This window comes from Oculina patagonica, chromosome 12, assembly GCF_052425735.1.
Source record: "Oculina patagonica isolate OP01 chromosome 12, crgOcupat, whole genome shotgun sequence".
NCBI lineage: Eukaryota > Metazoa > Cnidaria > Anthozoa > Scleractinia > Oculinidae > Oculina > Oculina patagonica.
In genome coordinates, this window is record NC_135769.1 from 29,533,630 (window position 1) to 29,556,742 (window position 23,113).

The 23,113-nt window shown below is 37.7% G+C and overlaps 3 protein-coding genes across 6 annotated transcripts in view; 2 read left to right on the plus strand and 1 right to left on the minus strand.

The window, feature by feature from the left end:
- Positions 1–590: 590 nt before the first annotated feature.
- On the minus strand, positions 591–2,756 carry LOC144634077 (hemagglutinin/amebocyte aggregation factor-like). The gene is made up of 4 exons (XM_078493031.1): positions 2,550–2,756; positions 1,499–1,721; positions 895–1,047; positions 591–710 (listed from the first exon to the last, which is right to left on the minus strand). Exons 1-4 carry the CDS (start codon positions 2,752–2,754, stop codon positions 656–658), a joined length of 636 nt encoding a protein of 211 aa, XP_078349157.1. The 5' UTR covers positions 2,755–2,756; the 3' UTR covers positions 591–655.
- Positions 2,757–7,429: 4,673 nt separating this feature from the next.
- The window catches only part of LOC144634035 (uncharacterized), a 44,871-nt gene continuing 29,187 nt past the window's right edge, over positions 7,430–23,113 (plus strand). For all 4 annotated transcript variants that reach the window (XR_013567144.1, XM_078492977.1, XM_078492976.1 and 1 more), the window contains exons 1-8: positions 7,430–7,707; positions 11,426–11,580; positions 12,287–12,355; positions 12,542–12,702; positions 14,224–14,358; positions 15,537–15,614; positions 17,085–17,189; positions 18,024–18,177. Coding sequence is in view for 3 of the 4 variants with exons in the window: in XM_078492977.1 (XP_078349103.1) it covers positions 7,443–7,707; positions 11,426–11,580; positions 12,287–12,355; positions 12,542–12,702; positions 14,224–14,358; positions 15,537–15,614; positions 17,085–17,189; positions 18,024–18,177 (1,122 nt within the window). In the remaining variant the exon portion in view is untranslated. The remainder of the gene's footprint in view (positions 7,708–11,425; positions 11,581–12,286; positions 12,356–12,541; positions 12,703–14,223; positions 14,359–15,536; positions 15,615–17,084; positions 17,190–18,023; positions 18,178–23,113) is intronic.
- Positions 20,102–22,287, plus strand: LOC144632215 (uncharacterized). Its single transcript, XM_078490810.1, has one exon. It carries the CDS (start codon positions 20,137–20,139, stop codon positions 22,285–22,287), a length of 2,151 nt encoding a protein of 716 aa, XP_078346936.1. The 5' UTR covers positions 20,102–20,136.

Genomic DNA, 23,113 nt, shown 5'->3' on the forward strand with positions numbered 1-23,113 from the left:
TAGCTATTATGAACATGGAAAACGGTTTGACATAACCTTCAATAAAAACGATGTTTCTTCGTATAAAGTAAGCCGGCACACTAGCTCATTTTTCCTCAAGATAACTCCATGATTTATGTATGGTGAAAGCTTCATTGGACATTCAAAGTCAAATAAAAAAAAACTCAAAAAGCTAAGGAAGCTTGGTGAACTAAGCCATGAAACCGAAATATTTGGAACGCTGACTAAATCTCTGCATTCTGAATAATTATTCTTTACTAGCAAAAAATTCAAAATCATCAGTGAGTGATTTTGTGAGAGAATGGTTTTGCCTATATTTGATAGTTTGGTAACTTAGTAACAGGGGCCATCTTTCATCATTTTCCTTCCCTTTAAATTTCCCATCTGAAATCAAGACAAAAGCCAAAGTCATTTTATAAAACTCTTTATTATCCCATCACCATACATCTTAGCTCAGCAAAGCACCATGCATTTTTCCTTTAAATTACATTTCATGTAAATGTAAAAACCTTATTTTTTTTCCCGCTTATATCTGCCCTCACCAGTTAGCTTTGGTACTGATTCCAATTCTACTTAACTACATTTTTTAGGCGCTGGGCGTCTTGATGTTCCTTGCTCAAAATGCTTCTTATTGATGCTTGCTTTAAAACGGTTCTTATTTTCCGTTGAACTTGCCAAATTGACAGATTTCGAACTTCCAGCGACGATCCCTTAAAATGATAAAAATAAAAAAATGTCAGATTAAGAGAAACAGCTCAGCTTTCTTGTGAGTCAAGGCGGCCTCCATCGAATAAACTGATTGCTTGTTTCGTTACCTTTCTAATATAATGGTGGTAAAGTTTCTGGCCTTAGGATATTTTGAGAAGTGACAATAACATAGGAGCAAATACTTACTCGTGAGTATTATGATGAACACTGTAAACTCCGACCAGATAGTAGCCGCGGGGAACCCAGTAGTTAATTTCCTGGTCCCAGTTGTTCTGATATGGGGTTGTTTTGCAGCTGTGCGCCTTGGAACCATTCTTATGACAACAGTGGAAGTCAAACCTAAAAAGAAAAAGGTTTCTTTTTTGAGAAAGAAGGGAAAAATCTATCGTTTGTCAGCTGGAAAGCCATGATACATATGATTCCATCAGGCTAACGAAAAAGTCTGTCAGTCAGTTTTGCTTAACTTTTTCACGTGTAGAAATATTGCTGGAATATTAATTCTGCTGCTAAACCGCAAGTCACAAGTCAATAACTGAAATGAAATAACGTCGATCTTCCAAAATTCTCCCAATTTTAGGTATTGAAATACAGATGAAATTGTAGATCTTTTCTTCTTCAAGAGCCTAAAAGTGAAATGTTTATGAAAATCCGTATTCAGCTCTCCATGCCAGAGACATGCAGCATCTGTCAGATATACGTAACATGCATGGAGCTCGAGGTGCGATACTGTGTGCTGTTATGAATCGAGTTAGCCATCTCGCTTCCCAGGTATTCAGATTAACTAACTTACCTGCGGTCTCGGTGATGGCGACTGTATTCACTTCTGACTCCAGTGATGAAGCCATTATGGGGACACGTGAAGTGCACTGGTTGGTCAAAGTCGTTCACGTAATGACCAGTCCATGCACAGTTGTGGAAACGATAAGAAACAGGACCAACGGTACAGACAAAATAGTGGATGCGATCTTCTTTGCAGTTTCGGTGCTGACTGCGCCAGTACCTCAGGGAGTAGCCTATCAAGAAAGACCGAAATTGTATGTTAACATTTGCCTTTAGTTGGTGAGATCTTACGACAACAGCAGCAGTGGTTTAAAGGGACAGTTTCCCGACTGCGTATCAAAAGTACTGTTTCCTAATTCCCAAATTATATTGCCAAATTCCACCAAATATACAAATAAAGTGGATAAAAATATTCTACAGAGCAAAATAGTACAAGTATTCTGGGGAAGAAGTACAGTATTTCAAGGAAGGAAGTGGATTACAGTTTGTCAAGTTTGATTTTGTGACAGGATGTCAAGAAATCAAAAGTTCATAAGATAATAAAATAAGATATTAAATCAAGTTCATAGCCAGCTCCAGGCCATACTTATTAAAATAAGATATATCAGCCGGTACACTGTCTCTTTAATGAGCTGATGTGGCAAGTTCAAATACTGAAATGTTTGGTTCATCTTCTACCCCTGAACCTGCTTTTGCGCGTATCGGTTTCATATATAATCCTTGGCTTTTTTATGTTTTTAATATGTACAAAGAGTATTCTGACGTGATGTTTTGCTTTTCGAGTAACAAGATTTTCTGAAGAAGACTTATCAGTGATTCAGATTATCTCGTCACATGTTATGTCAAAGTCCTCAGTATAATATGATGCTTAATGAAACGTGCCATGCAGGCGTGTGCACGTCAGGATGCGTGAGTGAGATCGTGTGTGAACGTGGGTGCGCGGGTGTGCGCGTTGGTGCGTGAGTGCGTAAGTGCGTAGTCAGAGGTGACAGTTAGAGTCATTTAACAGTTGTTATGCTTATACAAGAACAAAGAATTAATCTCATCAAAACATTACTTACTGCTGGGGCAATAGGTAGAGAAGTACTCTTTCCAAGAGTTGACCCATGCGACTCGTGCCGGTAGAGATGAGTCACAGGGGGGTGGTCGGGGGGGTGTTCTACGCCGGCGCCTCCAAAACCACGGTTTAGCCTCAGAAACAGAAAACAGCAGCACTTCAGAGAGCATCATCAACAACAACAGTTTAACCATCATCTTTCTTGCCATGCCGATCTAAAGAAGAAAAAACACATTCTGTGAATTCGAAACAACAACAATTAGTGGAATGCATGTGCCAGTGGATATTTGTTTCCTTTTACCGTTTTGGGGGCGAGAATTTGCAGTTACTCTAAATAAAATACGTTAATTTCGTTTTATCATTTTTAAGACTTTTTTTATAGGCAAAAGGTTTAATGCTTGGATGGCTCAGTTCAGATGAATGATGAGTGATGAGTAATGAGCAATAAGTCCACACTGAATCCTTTTTTGCAGTCAAGCACCAAAAAACGCTATACCTCTAAGAACTTTACGCTAATTTGTTTAAATGAAGAAGTTTCTTATATACTAAGACACAGCAATATAAATGAGTAAACTGCACTACATAAGCCTGGATAAAACAGAATGGACCATATCAAGAGTTAGAGAAATCGATAGCGGATTGCATTATGAAAATATTTTAAAATATCTTCATAAAAGAGTACGCAAATCTGCCTTCACTGTATTTAACTCACCTTGAAGGATTAATACTTTGCGTTAAGTGGGCTGAGAGAACCAAACCAGAATAACAATAAACCTCAGGCGACACCTCTGGATTTGTGATATCAAACCTAGGAATGATTGATATTTATTGCCTCGCTCCTGTTTTTTATGCAGGTCACGACTATCTGCAACTTACATGTTCAAAACGCGTTTGAGAGGAAAGCAAACAATATAGTGACCAAGCCGTACCTAGGATTTTTTGTCTGCGAGGGCAAGTTTTTCTGGCGGCGGCAAATGGGTTCTTTTTAGTTTAGTTTTTCTTTTTTTAGTTTAGTATTCTTAGTTTTTTAGTTTTCCTGGTACGGCCCTGGTGACAGAGAAAGTACTCACTTCCCAGACATTGAGCCATGGCCAAATTCTAGTTCAATTCAGTTATTTCCCAGAAAAACAAGAAACACTGTTCAGTACTTTTTTGTATTATGAAGTTTTCTTTAGCATTTCAGAGCTGATGACTTTCCCGAAAATAGGAACAAGTGATTAATCGACTGTTTCAATCAGAAGATCTTAAAATGGCGGAAAGGATATTGTAACGATCGAGTATCAGTTCATGATCAACAACTCCTGACCTTCTCTTTTGCCATGAGCTACATCAATACCTTCTTTTTTTTTTTTTTTTTTTTTTTTTTTTTTTTTTGGTTTAGCTGCTTGATTTTATTGAGTCTGTTGACTTATTAATTAATTTTCACCACTAGCAGGCAACAAAACAAAACACCTGAAACCACAATAACTATCACAATCATTTTGTTCATTGATTTTTGTTTGGTTCTTGAGTTATATATTTTTTTTATTATTATTATTATTATCAATACCTTCTTGGTAGATCTCTATATTTTGTATAGGTAATTCTAAACAGAGCAGCTTTTACCCTCTCCCATTTGAAAATGGCACACCATGTTCCTAACTAAAGCCTATGTAAACAGAGACTTTATCACACCAGGCATTTCACTGTAAATTTTCCCCTCACCTTAATTTTCGTCTTAGACAAATGCGTAAACTAAAGCGGTGACTGATTAACTTACCTTCTTTTCAACGCAGAACTTCATCGATCGCATTCCCTTTATTTCATCATTCCCATTAAGAACTGTTGCAAAATTTGCCACTGATGCTGATCATGAACGCCTGGAAAAATAGCAAAAAAGTCTTTGACTATTTGTGCGTGCCATGGGAGTGAATACAATGGGCAAATATACTGCGAGCTAAAGAAAGAGACAAATGATTATTTTACACGCACCTTTAACAGAAGAGGGAACAGTCAACAACATTGTACAGAAAGTATGCTATTAAATTCAGTTTTGATCACTCTGTCGCGTGCGCTGCTGCATTGCGACTCCGCGCGTAGAACGAACTAGTGTCCCCGGTTGTGCCATTTCTATTGCGACAAATATTTTGGGAAAGTTCACAGTTTCGATTTTCGACAAATCACACTGCACTATTTGAACAACACTGTTTGGAAAGTCTAAGAAAAATTCAAATTTTTTACAGCAAATACTTCCTGAACTTGACTTGACTGATTTCTTTGGGACGATATGTCATGATCATTACGTCAATTTTCTGTTTCATGATACGTGATTTAGTACAGTAGGATCCCAATTTCTCGAATCTCCAGGGCAAAAGTTGAGGGTAAAATTATAGAGTTCTAAGTCCTATCTAAAGGAAACGAAAACTGGTTCGAGAAATCGGGAGTTTTGAGAAACCGAGGGTTCGAGACTCGGGATTCTACTAGGTATATGAACTTGAGAAACATTTAAGAGTGGCAAAATGTAATTCTGAACACTATTACATCTATGAGAATCGCACAAGAAAATCGAATTCGAGATCCAATAAAACTTAGTGACTGACAGCTTGTGACATTCCCTACCACAAAGAAAGCTACACGGAAGTTAAAAATGATGTACATAATAGCCAAAATTTGAATTCATTCCAGACTTGTGTAAATAAGTGCAGCGTCTTTATTTAGTTTGCGAGTAATACATTGACATTCCTTTGAAGTCGATATCAGTAGTTAAACCAAACTGAAGCCTGAATAAAACAAAAAAAAAATGCTGATTCCGCGCGCGTGTTTCATTGATATAATAAAATTCTAGCTTGCAAGCAACGCTAACTGCTCATATGAAGTTTTGCCTTAATTTTCGAAAGGTGAACAATTGTTATTTTATCGCGAGCAAATTCCAAAGGAAGTGATTAGGTGAAGTACGAAAAAAGTAAATTTTTCGATCGTGCTCTCTGGGTGTTTCGTGACGCTTGGTTATGAAGAAAGTATAAGTTTTCGTAGCATTTTAACAGTGTGCCCGAATGAGGCTTGTGGACACACAATCAAATGCATTGTACAAAATTATGAACAGTTGGTGCATGTCTCAGAGCCGTTAACACCGGGTCGCTTTCACTGTCAGTGTATTACGAAATATATATACTGCCAGTTAATATCAAAAGAATATACTATTTCCTTTTGATATTAACTGGCAGTATAGATATTTCGCCCTTGGTAATAAGCGTTTGTTGAATTATGAAACTACGATGCTGTGAAAACGAGGAGTGAAATCTCTGAATGCTGCAAGCAAATAAAGTGTGACGCGAAGAAACATCAAAACATATTAAACGCAAATTTACACCATTTCTTGGCTGAGAAGTAAAATGTTTTTGATAATTGTTCGCGCGGTCTCAACATAACAATATTAGGGGTAAAGGGCATTTTTCATCTTTAATTTAAAAAGTTTACACGGAAATAGAATACATGGCAGGTCGCGTGTGGGTTTTTACTGAGTTTTGTGTTCAAAATATTCTGACTGTTTGTTTAGTCTAAACTGCGACATTTTGGAACATTTAGATAAAAGGTACGTATTTATTTCACCTGCTGTCTGTCAGTTTAGCGTAAGTTCTGAAGTAATTGATCGAATATACACTAGTTTATTTTTCGACTGAATTTGGCTTAGCCCTTTTGTTTACTTTTAACCGAAGGCAATCGAATAAATTCTGGCCAGTATTCCGAGTCATCAAAATCCAGTACCCGCATATGACGACCTCGAATAGAGCCAAATCTCCCGTTTTAAAACCAACGAACTTATCCCATGAGCAATTGCAGGGAACATTGGCATTTGGCGAGGATAAAATACGCTGAACACGTACTTGTAAGAGAGAGAGAGAGAATTCAGGAAAAGTCGACATATTTTTAATGAACATTCCCACTGAAAAGCACTAGCTCAGGTACGGTTTTAATAAAAAAATCGACTTTTTCAGTCCCATTATTAAACTCAACATCCTCGATGGATTTTTTATCATTATTTCCGATAAATTAGTACTGAACCCCGGTAGATTCTGAAAAGAGTGGCCTTGAATGATATTTTCGTCCATGCATCTGCGTATCGTTAAACAAGTCAGTTTTTCGCTAACGAAGTAGGGGTAAATTTGATTATGAGCCTTAGCTTTCTCGCGAGTCCATCACATGATTCTTCCCGAAGAAAACAATTTTCTTTAATTTGTGGATGTTACAGATAGGGGTTGTCCATCTTTCGAAAAGAAAAAAATAAGAATTTGAAAGAAAATGCACCCTATTTGAGCAGTAGGCCTTTACGTAGAAAAATCTTCTATTTGGAAGCACATCAAAACATAAAGGAAAATATTGTGTTTGTATATGTGGAGTAACACGGCTGAAATCCGATGTCAATTAAGTAAATCACGTACAAGATATGACTCTAAAATATTCGCAGTGTGCGACTCAAAATATATAGGCGCATGAATAATAAAATGAATTTTGATGTGCTAGAAAAAGTACTCAAGTCTAGAATGCAGGAAAATTTTACTAAAACCGGCCACGAGAAAAATTAAATTTGATTTCTTGATTCCTGGCAAATCTTTTGCTAGAAAACTTTACAACTTTAATTTACAAACTGTGAATACTCAAATCATGTTTTACAAAAATTATCTGAAATCGGGCAGTTTATTTTTCCATAAAATCGCCACGTTCGCTTTATTTACAAAATGGCGGATTTTCCCACGAAAAATTCGATCGACTCTTGCCACGTCACTTGGCAATCTTCTGTTTGTTTCAGGCATAATATGGCTCCTGGTTTGTTTACAATTACAAACAACTTCATGCACGCAGTGCGTACCTTTTTTTGTTTGGAAGTGCCTCCGTTCACATAGGGCAGCGGAATTACAAAATGGCGGCTATGATGACGAGTTCTTTACCAAAGTTGACAAATCTGTGGACTAATCCGCTTCGTTGCTTCCATCTTTCCACAATTCTTTCACAGATAAGGATTCTAAAGCGTCCCATTTGCACTACAAGTGATTATAATCCGTTCCTTAACCAAGAGGCCTTACCTCGCTTTAGTGAATTCCGAACCTCACATGTGGTTCCCGCCATCGAGAAGTTGGTTCACGAGTTCGAGACAGACTTTACGGAGTTTGAGACAAAATTAGAAGGTAAGTAGCGACTGAGATTCCTTTATCGCCTTATACAGCATTTTTCACACAGTCATTCACACACGATTATCAGTCATGAACATACAGAACAAAGCTATCAAATTGAAAAATTGTATACACCATATTGGAATGGGGTTGTGCGGAAATTAATGCTGTTCAGCCTTTTCTGTGAGTGTTCTTTGAGCGGGTTTCTATGGAACATGGCTATAGAGGCGATATACTTACAGAGATATAAAATACAGAAGAAAGGGCTAGCCAAACAGCCAGTTCAGTCTCTTTCCAGTTAACTCAATTGGTTTGGAAAACAGCTACAAAGAGGATACCTAAACTTCGAGCCAGGATATCTATCCGAGCCAGGATATCTATCCGAGCCAGGATTCGAGCCAGGATCCGAGCCGGGATCCGAGCCAGGATTCGAGCCAGGATTCGAGCTAGGATCCGAGCTAGGATCTGAGCAAGGATAATTAAGAATGGGACTAACTATTAAGCGCTTCGGCTAGCCTGAATGGCACTCCCGTTAGCCTAAATATCGTTCGGTTAGCCTAACTAGCACTCTGGGTAGCCTAAATAGAGTTCGGTTAGCCTAACTAGCACTCTGGTTAGCCTAAATATTGTTTGGGAAGCCTCACTAGCACTCTGGTTAGTCTAAATATCGTTCGGTTAGCCTAACTAGCACTCTGGTTAGCCTAACTAGCACTTAGCCTGCGTTGCAGACGAACAAAACCCCGGTTATATGCGTCTGCGAATTAGAGCACAAAAACTTGTTCCACCCCCCCGCGTGTTACCAGGGATTTCTATAATAACCTCTGATTGGCTTTTGATTAGGGCCGTTCTTTCGTTCACCGCAATTGGTCAAGTGGATGTTGTGAAACCATAGTTACGGGTTCGATGAATACCAGATACCAGTTAGGTCAGTTACAATAAAACGTTTTTGTCATATAATTTGTACATTTGCCGTTCGATGGAATTGGTCATCCGATTTATTTCGCTTTTCACTCGTTTAGAAAGGCACCATATGTTGTCAGCTGTATTATTTGGAGGCGTTTTAAGTTGAGAGACTGTCGCTTTTTTTATTAATAGCAAATGTGTACAGTCACGGCTTTCCGTTTGTATATTTTGACACCTCTGTTTTAAATTTGTCATATGGAATTAATATTGTGGTATTTCTTGGAACATTCATATTTGTAAGATATTTGTAGAGCTCTCGAAATATTCCCTCTAGTCCTAAATTTTCCGTGAAGATGTCGACTGTACTTGCATTCTGCATTTGCAATGCCGGGTTCGGCTGTTTATTGTGTTGCAAGGTGTGTTGTATCTCAAAACGGATGACGGATATTCGTTGTGTGACATTCTTTCAACCACAAGACAAATGTAGATTATTTAACATTTCTTCCACGACCTTTTTGCTTGTCAGTTGTGTTTGCTTCTTGTCGTTATTGTTGTTTTCTTTTTTTATCAGGTTTGTGCGAACCGGCTGCTTTTTTACCGCTTCAAACGCTAATTCTTACCGATCTGTCGTGATCGCCGCCAAGTTTATTTTGTATCTGTTATTCATCAAAAGCGAAATTATGGTGTTACGAGATCCACTGGACCAATCACGGCGCACGAAAGAACGGCCCTATTCAAAAGCCAATCAGAGGTTATTATAGAAATCCCTAGTAACACGCGGGGGGCCGGAACAAGTTTTTGTGCTCTAATTCGCAGACGCATATATTATAACCGGGGTTTTGTTCGTCTGCAACGCAGGCTAACTAGCACTCTGGTTAGCCTAAATAGCACTACGGTTAGCCTACTTTAGCTTGGGTTGCTTGCAGTTAGCTTTTATAATAGGGTTAGGATTTCTATCTGAAAAAAGGGTGGATCGCAGCTCTGATTCTAACTCAGGTCCTGGCTCAAATCCTGGCTCGGATCCTGGCTCGAATCCTGGCTCGGATCCTGGCACGGATCCTGGCTCAAATCCTGGCTTTATCATTAGTTTATCTCAGCTACAAAATGCTTAAATGATAGAGATTGTTTTACCCTGTCATAAAAGCCTTTCAAGGAATTTTGGCGACAATCTTGTCCCGAAACACAGACAGTCAACAGAAACTGGCAGAAAAGGGGTGACAATCTGTGACAGCGACAATCCATTTTTAGTTTCAGCGAAGTGACAATTTAATACAATAACATGTGGTTGGTCTTCTGTTAAGGAAATATTTCCGGTCAGTACAAAATGCAGACTGCAATCTGCAGACTGGGTACAAAATGCAGACTGACGCAATCCCTTTTCCGATGTCATCTTCCACGAAAACGCGCATTACTGGGGAATGATCTTGCTCCATTACTCAAAATATACATTTGTACTTTTTAAACAAAGTCTCCAAGATCAATAATTCCTTAACATGATTAAAGCCTTCTCAGTCTTCTCGCTTCAATTCTTCGAGGACAAATGAGTAAAATGAAGCGTCATTTTGCAACTCTCCATTTGTTTACATTTTGTTGTAGTTTTATTGCATCGGATCATGAATGACCACACAATTGCGACACAAAATGAAATCATTTACTCTTACAGTGATCATTGACAATGATGATGTCAAGATAAAGGATCCGTTTTGACCTCAGTCTGTATTTCTTTTTAAAAATGAACATTTTGGTCTAAAAAGGATGCACACATTCACAGAAAGTCATGTGTCTTTGCTGGTTTCTTGGTATCATACTGCAATGAGTGTTGTTATTTTATGGGGTTTATGTTATGTGATCTCGCGCTTGAAGCGAGAAGACTGAGAAGGCTTTAATCATGTTTAAGAACGAATTGATTTTCAAAACTTCGCTTAAAAAGTATATTTCAAGTAATGGAGTTCCCAACACCTTAATTTCAACAAAGTTTGTACATACAGGTAACAGCGATGTTTGTACTCTAGCAAAAAGCAACAGCAACATTTTTCCCTAACCAAAAAGGGGACGGGTTGTTTAGAAAACAAGCAAAAAATCGACATCAGAAATTCCCTTGGAAGGCCTTGTTATACTGCAGTTCTCTGACAACTGGTGCACTTTCAGATTGTTTGTTTCTTGGTTACCTGGCTAGAGTATACCTAAATACCGTGTCAGGACTCAAGCTCAGGACTTGAACTCGGGACCTAAGCTTTCACTCTGGTTTGCTTGCGGTAAGCTTTCACTCCGGTTTGCTTGCCATTAGCTTTCACTCCAGTTTGCTTGCGGTTAGCTTTCACTCCAGTTTGCTTGCGGTTAGCTTTCACTCCAGTGTGCTTGCCGTTAGCTTTCTCCTCGGTTCGCTTGTGGTTAGCTTTTATTTGTTGGTTGTTTGTTACTTTATATCTTTGTCAAAAGTACATTAATATCATAGCAACAAGTACTTTAATTTATTAATAATATTTACAGTATCTCACTGTTCAGATAATAATAAAAATTGTTCTAACTTGAGTCTAAAGCTCGAGTCCTGAGCTCAAATCCTAAGCTCAAATCCTGAGCTTGAGTCCTAGCTCGAGTCCCGGCATTGAGTGCTGGCATTAAAATCAAAGACAAATTTAAACCATGACATGTATATCATATAATTTTGACAAGGTCACTTTCTCTTGTTTCTAGGTATTTTGACTTTGTTCCTGAGAGCCCAAGTTGTTTTATTTTACACCACTGATTTAATGTCTTGTTGCATAATAGTCTGGGTTCTCTGTGATTGCACTGTAATTAATATCTACTGACTTTTGAAATCATATTTCAGATAATAATACTAAGGAGCCACTAATTGATAGACCTTGGTCCACAATAATTGAACCTCTGGAAAAGATAGGCAGCCCGCTCAGTTATGCTTGGGGAGTGACGTCACATTTAAATGGAGTTCGCAACAGTCAGGAGTTGAGAACTGCTTATGAAAAGGTCACTTGCTAAAATGTCACTTTTCTTGCAAATCGTTTTATTCTTTCACTGTACATGTGTGTCGTACAGTGATAATCATCATACTGTTGCCTTCCAAAAACATTAATAAATACTTTGCAATAATTTTTGACAACTTTGATCTACCGGTAATTGGTTCCATTAATTCATTTGACTACTGGCAGTTTGTTAATAATGTATTTATAAATATGTACATGTATTTATAGTCTTTATTTTTTTTCTGCTGTGGGTTTTTGCATTCTACTGCATCTAAAAGAAATTTACATTGAATATTCCACAGTCATTTAAAAGCACAGAAAATATTGATTGTGATAGCGAATGAAGTCAGCTACTTCCAAATATACTAAAAAAAAAAAAAACAGAATTGTCTTCTTTACCAGTAATTTCTCAGAAAGGATTCAAAATTTCGAAGTGAGTTAGGGGATAAACCAAATATTTCAGTACAGTGTTGAGTGATAATAATGAGAGTGGTTTCTCTTAACATATTTACAGTATCTATAATTATAAAATATCTACATTTTATAAAAAAGTGTAATTATAACAGGAAAAATGACACTTGTTCAGCAATGGTGAAATACATTGTAAGAATATAACCTTAAGTTACACCTTCCAATGACAGTGGATGAAAAATAACATAGTCTTACTAATAATTCACAAAAGAGGCTGATATAATTTGTTGGTTTATTAGGTTCAACCCTTAGTTGTTCAAGCTTCTATGAAGGCATCACAGAGTGTCCCATTGTATGATGCTCTTGGGGTAAGAAACTTACTTTAACTGTTTGAGTTATTAAAATACATTTTTTGTTTCAGTGCAAAAGTGTAAGATTGCAGTGAGTTACATGTATAATTTGCCTAAGTCTCACACTCAGTGTGAGAGGTTTGAGAGCTCCACCTTCAGTTTATGCCTTGGTGTCACAATGGATTTTTTCAATTTTTTTTAAAGAAAGTTGAGAAGAATGATGAAAGCCTTGATGAAGGACAGCAGAGAGTAGTGTCCACATTTTTAAGATCAGCTAGAAATGGAGGAGTGGCATTGAAAGGAAAAGATAAGGAAAGATTTAATGCCATTCAACTGAAACTGGCTGAACTGGGAAACAAATTCAGGTAGGCGGGCAGCATATACATTACTATTTTAATTTTATTATTTTTCATTATTTTTGTACCATCACTCAGTAGAATATGACTTGTATTTTTTCTGTCCAGAAGGGATTCTTGCCATTTACTGTATTTTTTAACAAAATCAATACTTGCAAATGAGAAGGTAAATTTTCCTGAACAGAATAAAATGCAAACTGGGGAAATAAAAGCACTTTGTAATGTCAATAGAAACAAACTAAAGAACAGAGCATAACAGTAAGAACAGCACCAGATCACAAAAATGAGCTTCAAATGTTAAAATATTGCTTTTACGATTAAAATAATTGATGCCAAGCAGAGATTACCTGAAGTTTTCTAAAGTTTCCTAAAGATTTCCAAGGAAGATTGGTTCAAGATAATATTAAATATCAACTATATACACCAACAAATTTAAGTAAAAGGTCAAAATAATGTGGTATCAAACCAGGCACGGAAATTGGTCAGAAAGTTTTTCATAATAAATAAACATTTTCTTAATTTAAAAGTAATTTTCCAAGTTAAAATTTCAAAAATTCTTCAGTTTTCATCTGAGGAAATGGAACTACTGTAACCAATGTCCTGTCTGAATGACTCAGAAACCCAGGAAAGTGGACTTTAGGGAGCTTAAATGTCCAAAAAATTTCCAGGGCAAGCAAGCCCACCCCTACCAGCTTGCGCCTTCGACACTTGTTTCGGAAATTAGTACCACCTTTTATCCTGGATTTGCGCATTTTTCTCAGGGCTGGAAATACTTTAAAACACCGCAGTTTATATATTGAAATAAAGTAATTATGGTCATTTACATGTCAGTTGCACAAGCATTTGATGAATTTACTTACATGGCTGCAATGTTTGCACCAGTCCTCAAAATATATACTGTACAACTAAGCCTTGAAATATTATTATTGTTTTTTAATTATAATTCCCTGACTGCTTCCAATTTAACAGTACGTACAATTATGTATCAGATATGTTCTGTATTGCAGGATTTTTGTCTGGGATTCATTTTCCAGTAAATAAACGTACATGTATACAGTCAACTCTCTCTAAAATGGACACTTTCGGGACTGGCTTAAACTGTCCGCCTTAGAGAGGTATCTGTCTTATAGGGAGTTTAGTTACAGTAAAATGACTGAAAAACGGCATGGACGGGACCAACACCAGGTGTCCGTCTTAAAGAGGTGTCTGTCTTATTGAGGTGTCCATTAAGAGAGAGTTGACTGGTTTACCATTGGCAGCACCTGCCAGTTATGCTTCATTTCTAGGTTGCCTGGCGGCAAAAGACCAGCCTGACTTCTTGAAGCAAATTTTATTTTGATTTTATTTTTAAATTTGCTTCAAGAAATTAGGAGGTTCAAGAAATCTGGGGGTAAAATATTTATGTACAGAGAAGAAAGCTCACTAACAAAGGGAAATTAATATTGGTTGTAATAATTGGGAATTTCAAGAAACCGAGGGTTCAAGAAATCGGGATTTTTTTTACTGTTATCTCTTTTCATTTTTTTTTAGTAACAATGTCTTGGATGCAACAAAGGCCTTCTCATTGGTCTTAACAGACCCAGAGGATGTCGCAGGATTACCTGAATCACTTCTTCAGATGACTGCAGAGGCAGCAGCTGCTGATTCTGAGCTTAAAGGATCAAGGTTTTAAAACGTTTTTGTTGTAAACTACATGTACTTACTTAGACATCTACTTTTAATCTTTAGATGGTTTAGTTTGTTGTACAGTCAACTCTCGTTATAACGGACACGCTCGGGGCATCGTTTAGTGTCTGTTATAGCGAGAGTCCGTAATAGCGGGAGTCATTTCCAGTCAAACCTCTTTTGCCGGGGATCTGCATTTTGTCCGTAACAGCAAGTGTCCGCAATAGCGGGGTGTCCGCAAGGCGAGAGTTGACTGTACAGGGCTTGGAAAAGTCCCCTCTAATGATTTAGGACTAGTAAATTTGTGCATTTCCAGCAAATATCCATACCCACCCCATGGAAGGTGTGGAAATTCTGAGGATGTATAAAGGGGGTCTCAAAAGCCAACATATTTAAAGGACAGTATGGGGCTTGACTGGAATTTCCAGAGGACTGGGTGGATTCAAACCAAAAAGCCTTCTCTGTGAGGGGTATGGATATTTTCTGAAACAACACTTCTGTGTCAGGCAAATAAATTTCATGCTCGCTTGTCGGATGGGCAAGGACCCAGGCAAATCATTTCCTGATAAAATTATGGTTTTAATGATAACAAGCCTACAGTGAAGCTTAATTTAGGAGATGCTTGCCCAATGCGCAAACTGGAATTCAAGTTTGTTTTATGAGACACTAGAGAGATTAAGCAAGACGTTCATTTTTCCCGCAAACGGCAATAATTTAACTTCTGCTGTCTTCCGTTTGCTGTTGGTACGCGGAAATGAGAAGTTTTGTGTTTGTTGTGAATGTGCAATTTTTTCACTAATTTTATGAGGGATTTATCTTAGAATTCAATAAAAAGGTAAAAAAGTTAAAGACAAGCTCGCGTTTGCAATTTGAATTCTTTAACCTGACTAGCCTGTGACAGTGAGTATGCTGGCCATTATTTTGTTTATTACATTGTACCTGTGACCAGGGGGACAAAGATGGACCACAAATAACAAAAATTAAAAATATATTTTTTTGTTGAATTGAATTGAATTGAAAAAGAACATTTAACTTATTATATATTATATAATTTTACATTATTTTTTTTTTCATGATATTAATTATTTCAAGTCTATTTTCTGCTGGCCTATGTAGTTGATGATTTTTTTAATATTCCATTTACACTGTGCTTATTGTTTTGCTGGTTTATTCATCAGGAAGAAAGTTGATCCCAAGACTGGACCTTGGAAAGTTAGTTTGGATTTGCCATGTTTTGAACCTTTCATGAAATACAGGTAATATGTCCAGGCAGTTTTATTTTCCCAAGGACCATGATCATCAGGGCTGCAAATAACAGTCGGTCATTGGACATTGGCCGACCAAAATCTGTTCATGTCTGATGGAATCCCAACTGTGGTCGGACATGATGTCTGGACAACTTTTTGATGGTAAATCATTTCACGGCAACAATGAATAAAATTATTAGTATGAACGTTGGTGTTTTTTTTTTTTTTGTTTTTTTTACCTTTTGTTTTTAGCAATGTCGACCAAAATTTTGTTTTGTCCAACCATGATGGTGTCTTAGTAGTACATAATTACAGTATGTCCTTTCAAGTGAAAACAATTATTTGCAGCCCTGATGATCCTGAAAAGTTGTGATTGCACCTTTTTCACATGTCTTTGTTATTCATTTTTTAGAGATCTCTATAAAAGAAAATAATGGGAATAGTATTTGATGTACATGTATCAGCTGATGTATACTGTAGGCATTATCTTTTGACATTCTCGTGCTCAGAAGAGTTATTAATTATTACAGTCGAGTGATGTTTAATATTTGAAGTAGTGATTTTGCTTTTGAATGTTATATGCAATATATCAAACACGGGCGACAGTGTTTTATCGGCATATCCAAACACCAACAAGAGAGTTAAATATATAATTGTGACATGCAGCAGACTATTTTTGACGTGTTTGGATAGCCGGATGAAACACTGTCTCGAGTGTTTGATTTATCTTCTCAATCGAAACAAAAACTATGGAGTAAACAGAGAAATAAAATCATAAAAATCTGTGCTGATTAATACTACTGGTATCCAAACCTTCTTCACGGTTATGATTTTCTTTGTTTTAACTTGATGAATTATTAATGAGTTTGAGAAAGTGATTATGAAGAATATTCAAAACTTTTAACTGAAGAGTTCATTATCACTCAAATAGTTGTAACACATTAAAAATTTTCCACATGAACATCTGAGGATCAGAACATGCACAAAAGTCATGTAACATTACCTACATGTATATACCTTATTGTTACTTATTTTCGCGGGACTTAATTTTCGCGATTTTCGCGATTTTCAAAAAATCGCGAAATTAAAGACCCGCGAAAAAAGGTTCTCGCAAAAAATAATGACGCGAACTTTAATACCCCATTAGTGCTAAATAGTGAAAACTAAACAAAAGAAAACAATGGAATAAGTGTCTAATAGTATCTATTTGAGTAGTAACTATTTCATGGTTGAAGTAAAATCACTCTAATGCGGACCAGTATTTTGACAATCTTCGCGAAATTTATTTCCTCTAAACATGTTTTTTTGGCCATATCGCGAAATTTAAGTCCCGCGAAATATGCCAGTTACATTTTTGCGAAATTAAGTTCCCGCGAAAATAAGTAACAATAAGGTAGTTGTTAGCACCCATACTGTATTGGTGATACCATGAAAAGTGATTTTTGGCTAATAGAGATTAATTTTTGTTTTGGTCAACAGTCAAAACAGAAGTCTGCGTGAAAAAATGTACATGGCATACATCACCAGAGCTTCACAAGGAGATACAGATAACTCAGAAATTATTGAGGAAATAAGAAAATTAAGGTACATACTTGTATAATGTATGTCGCATATAATTGCATTGCCTGATAATTATACTCTCTGCTCACATGTAACTTGTTTTTAATTTCCCTCTATTTACAAGTATCTGCTGCAAAGATGCCGACCTGAAAAATTGACATCCAGAAAATTGTCAATTTCGTTTCAACATACATGTACCTTTGCTTGATGTCAAAAACGGCATGAAAAATAGAGCTTTACCAATTCAACCACAGAAATGTGTCAAATATTTAATTTCTTCCTCCTCCTCCCCCTAAAGAATCTCCCAAAACCAACCAAAGTAAATGCGTTTCTCAATGGTCCCGAAAAGTCTCTGTATATTGCGTAAAGCCATAGCAAAATCCCAAACCCTGATGATTTCAGAGATGTTTTATTCACATTTTTTATTAACAGAGGTTCCCTCCATACAAAGTTTCAAGGCTATACACTTCTCTGTTTTCAAGATACAGATAATTAAAAGTCGCTTTACGGGCCCGAAAAGATTCCAGGGCTTTTGAGAAACAGGCTCCTGCTGCAGGAGACCAGGAGATTCTGTCTGTATATCGTAGACTCCCAAATAATCCGGAAGAGTTGGCATAGATGCTACCCCTGGTTCATGAAGGAAGGCCGATGATTTTATGTAGTGCCTTGCCTTGTTTTATTCGTGCTGTTTTGACTCAGTTATAATATGAAAACTGTTTTCTACTTGTTATGATTTAAATTGCTAATAACACATTTCCAATGTATTTATTACATTGTGTAACAGTTATATTTACCGGTATTGTGATTTAGGTCTATACACTGTAAGTGAACTTTGAAAGTTGTTATTTTTTGTGATAGACAAGAGAAAGCCACACTTCTGGGATTTGAGAACTTCGCATATTTGTCACTGGATTCCAAAATGGCCGAAAGCCCCACAGAAGTATGGGAAATGATCATTAACTTGAAGAATAAAAGTAAAGCAGCAGCACAAACTGAACTTCTCACACTACAGGTACGTGTACAAAAATAGATATGTTATCACATCAAAGGAAATACACTATTATTGTTTGAATATTCTTGTCCTTAAAGAGAGACTGTCACCTGTTTCACTTCAAAAACTCAAGAGCCTAAAGACATATGACAGTGTACTGAAGCGTTAAACAAGTGACATTGTTGTGATGCCATCAGGAACTGTAGATCTCAACTTGAAAACGTCAGGCTGATTCTTCCTTCAACAACAATTTAATTTATATTTTCATTTTGATGTACTAAGTGCGTTTTAATGTACATTTTGTACGAGGAGAAAAATTCGCAAATTTAAGTACTTTTTACCGAAAAGCAGTAAAATCCCAGTGGCAGTGACCCTTTAAATTAGAATTTCTAATTCATATTGAAACAATCCCAACTGTTGGGTTCACTGGAAAAGCGAAGTGGTTTCAGTAGCATAAATTGACTAGAAGCATAAAAGGTAAAGGTAAAGCAACTTTATTTATACACGGTTTGTGTTTAAAGCTAGAAGCTTGTGGGGCCGTGTATATGAAACAAATACTGAACAAATATAATATATTAAATAAACATAACATGATTAAAAATCCCAACTGGCAGGAGGCAGACCAGTTGGCTATTTACAAGCATGACCGAGGATTTGAACTCGGGACGACCGAGAACAAATCCAGATAGTGGTCAGAACGGGACTTGAACCCGGGACCTCCAGATTTCAAGTCCGGCGCTCTAACCACTCGGCAACGCTGCATTGCAGCACAAATTGTACTCTCCCCTTTTTCTAACTTTTTATTGACAACACATACAGCTGTAATACTTATAAAAAATATTTAATTTCAATATTTACAATACACTAACCTACACTGATAACAAATACAATTACATACATTACGTACAAGCCGTCTACTTACACTACTTACATTGTGATACTCTACATTATGCGCAATTACATACAGGGAATAATTTAAATTCCAAAGCCAGCTAAATTACATATTAAAGTTTAATAAGAAACGATTACAATAGCTCTTATCACAGTTTTTGACGCGATCTTGACGAGTAGGCAAAGCGGGTAGAAATTACAGTACAGTAAAAACCCGCGTGTAAGAACCTACTTTTTTTAGAGTTTGGGAAAACAGGTTCTTGTATTATGGGGTACTTATTGACAGTTTAGGCTAAGTAGGTTCTTAATTTCTACAGAGTAGACATTGTTGTGGATTATCAGAAAAAAGTATAAAATCTGGTCTGTTCTTCATTGTAAATATTTATTAATGTACCCATGTTGCCAAAAGTCCAACAACATTAACTGATCAATGATACAGTACTGCATTATCTTTTTGGTTTTTGGTAAAAAAATATATAAATTAAATAGTTAAACCCACAAATAAGAACCTGTTGGAATTTGTTTGGCTAAACAGGTTCTTATATTTTGGGGTATTAAAAAAGCAAATTTCTGCCAGAAGGTTCTTAAATCCCTAGGTTCTTACACGCGGGTTTTTACTGTATTTGTATGGGAATCTGACGGCAAATATCTTTTACAAAAATCGAATTTTGGACAACTTATGAATTGTAAAGTTAAAATACTTGGCAAAAGTTTGTATTCCCCAAGTTTGAAGGATGTAGCTGGTCTAGAAAGCGTTTAGTTACGTTTTTAATTTCCCATACATTTGTCTATAATTTGTCCCGCTAACCGCGTCAATTTGCGGGAAAAAATATAGACAAATGTATGACAAATGTAGACATGTAATTCTGGGGTACCCATTTATGCACCTGGGCTGTGAGAGGCACTGAGGTTTGAAGTGTGAAACGTGAAATGGCCATCTGATTTTTTATTATTATTATTATTATTATTATTATTATTATTATTATTATTATTATTATTATTATATTCTTATATTATATTCTTATTATTATTATATTCGGACCAGTTGAAGAAGTGCATGACTCGCTCTACCAGCAAATCGATGGCGATATGATACGCGAGGCGGCGTTACGAACAAAAGGCTCCGGTGGTCCCTCAGGCGTCGATGCAAACGGTTTCAAGCGAATTCTTGCTTGCAAATCATTCAAGAAATCGAGTGCAAACCTATGCGATGCCTTAGCAAAAACGGCAAGGAGGCTCAACACAGACTTTGTCGACCCTCGAACCATTGAGCCATTTCTAGCCAACAGGCTCATCCCTCTAGACAAAGGCGAAGGCGCGGTTCGCCCCATCGGTGTTGGTGAAGTCATCAGGAGAGTGATTGGGAAATGTGTCATGAAGGTGACCAAACAAGATGTGATCGAGGCTAGTGGTTCGCTACAAGTCTGCGCAGGCCTCAAGAGTGGAAGCGAAGCCGCAGTCCACGCCATACACTCTATATTCGAAGCTGATGAGACGGATGCTGTACTCCTGATTGACGCCTCAAATGCATTCAATGCACTAAACAGAGCTGCTGCCCTCCACAATATTAGAGTACTCTGCCCACCTATTGCAACGTACGCTATCAATACGTATCGAGAACCAGCAAGATTATTCATAATCGGAGGGAAGGAGATCAAGTCTGCAGAGGGTACAACGCAAGGAGATCCTCTAGCGATGGGAATTTACGCCATCAGTCTACAACCTCTGATTACTCGTTTAGGGATTTCGAACGATTTGAAGCAGTGCTGGTTCGCCGATGACGCGAGTGGTGCAGGTTCATTGGAAGATATCAAGCGATGGTGGGATGTGCTGACTGAGGCAGGACCTGATTTGGGGTACTACCCTAACGCCAAAAAGTGCTGGCTTATTACGAAACCCGACAAGAAGGACCATGCTAAAGCTATCTTCGAGGGGACTGCGATAAACATCTCTACGCAGGGACAAAAACATCTAGGCGCCGCTCTGGGCTCTCGAGCTTATCTCGAAGAGTATGTCGATGGAAAGGTTGAGGAGTGGGTGAGCCAGGTGGTAAAGCTAGCCGAGTATGCCACATCAAACCCACAGGCGTGCTATGCGGCATTTACCTTCGGACTACGCCACCGCTGGACATATTTTCTCAGAACACTTCCTGATATAGAAGATCTATTAGAGCCCCTGGAGCGTGCTATTGCAGATGTACTAATACCATCAATCACTGATCACCACTGCACAAAAGAAGAGAGGGACCTAGTGGCACTTCCAGTGCGGCTAGGGGGGCTTGGACTTATTAATCCAAGCCAGGATGCAGCGTCCCAATTCAAGGTGTCAACCAAGATCACAGCGCCCCTAGTAGAGAAAATAATCGCACAGGATCATGAAACACCGGCTGATACTGCTGTCAAGACATTACAGCAGTGCGTGCGAAGAGAAACCAACGAAGCGCTTCAGACTAGGCTTGGCAATGTCAGGGAGTCTCTACCTCAGAAGACACAACGAGCCATTGATCTCGCAACCGAGAAAGGTGCTTCTAACTGGCTCACGGTCCTCCCATTAAAGGACATGGGCTACAACCTGAATAAAGGCGAGTTCCGAGATGCTGTAAAGCTCAGGTACGACTGGGAAATTGACGACAAGCCGACAGTGTGCGTGTGCGGTGACGCCTTTACAATCGATCATGCAATGATTTGTAGGAGAGGCGGATTCATAATTCAGCGCCATAATGAACTCCGTGACCTCGAGGCTGACTTGCTTAAGATGGTCTGTAATGATGTCGAAATAGAGCCCGTCCTTCAAGAACTGACTGGAGAGAGGCTACCAAGCGGCGCTAACACAACGCCAGATGCTCGCCTAGATATACATGCCCGGGGGTTTTGGGAGAAGCAGAGATCCGCGTTCTTTGATGTGAGGGTGTGTCACCCCAACGCGGATTCCTACAAGGACCAAACCCCCAAGCAGATATACCGTAACCATGAGAATGAGAAGAAGAGGGCTTACGCAGACAGGGTTCTTCAAGTAGAACAGGGAACTTTCACTCCATTGGTGTTTACATCCACCGGAGGAATGGGCGAGGAGTGCAAGAGGTATCACAGTAGGCTTGCAGAATTAATCGCCGCAAAGAAAGGGGAGGATTACGCAACAACGGTGTCTTGGATCAGATCAAAAGTCTCATTTGCGATCCTCCGATCCGCCTTAATCTGCCTAAGGGGATCAAGAACTGTAAAGAGAAACAGGAACATTTGACATTTATGATATGGACTTTCAAGTAGAGAATTCTCGTACTGCAATTTAGATCGAATATTTTTTTTAATATATAGTTCTTCTTCTTTTATTATTGCTCTCGAAGTCGCTTTTACTATTTTTCTACATTTTTTTAAAGACACTGTTTTTATTATTATGTAAATAATATGTTTATATATATAAAGTTCTAATTCGAATAGTCAAATCATTGTAATTCTTTTAGAAATTGGTTAATAAAGTTTTTATTTAATTTTAAAAAAAAAATTATTATTATTATTATTTCAGTCTGGAATCTAACGCTGTCTTCACATATTTAGCTGAAACTTGTTCTTTATACGAAACATGCATGTATACTGAAAAAAGGCTCACAAAAAATTTAGAGAATCTTTAAAAAATAGTTTATAATTAAAGTACGTTGCAAACAACGGTTATGTTACCGGCTTTTCAACAACCATCCATTTGCCATGGTAACATTTTTCGCAACTCCTTTCAAAAGGCGCAGTAAGATTTCCGTCCTGCGGGATCCATTGTCGATGCTTGGCAGCTGCATTTCAGGCAGGCCGAACGTTTGCCGACGTCTAGGCATATAATTTGTATAATTAGTAATAAATGTATGAGGCTTTTTTTTTTGCGTGATCCCGCAAATGGAAAGAAAAAAATCTTGGCCTGATCGAAGGCTTCTTTACTATAACCAAAAAAATTATTTTTTGCATTAAACTAACGAACAGTAGTTAAGAAAAATCTTGTGCGGCTTTTGATGTCACGAACCAATCAGATACCATCTTTTAGTAGAGAGCGTGCAGTAACACGTTTTGCGCCCATGTAAAAT

Coding starts and splice junctions, on each gene's coding strand:
- LOC144634077 (XM_078493031.1), bottom strand. CDS start 2,754: ATGGCAAGAAAGATGATGGTTAAACTGTTGTTGTTGATGATGCTCTCT. Junction 1,722..2,549: donor CTCTACCTATTGCCCCAGCA/GTAAGTAATGTT, acceptor CTTTCTTGATAG/GCTACTCCCTGAGGTACTGG. Junction 711..894: donor GTTCATCATAATACTCACGA/GTAAGTATTTGC, acceptor TATCATTTTAAG/GGATCGTCGCTGGAAGTTCG.
- LOC144632215 (XM_078490810.1), top strand. CDS start 20,137: ATGATACGCGAGGCGGCGTTACGAACAAAAGGCTCCGGTGGTCCCTCA.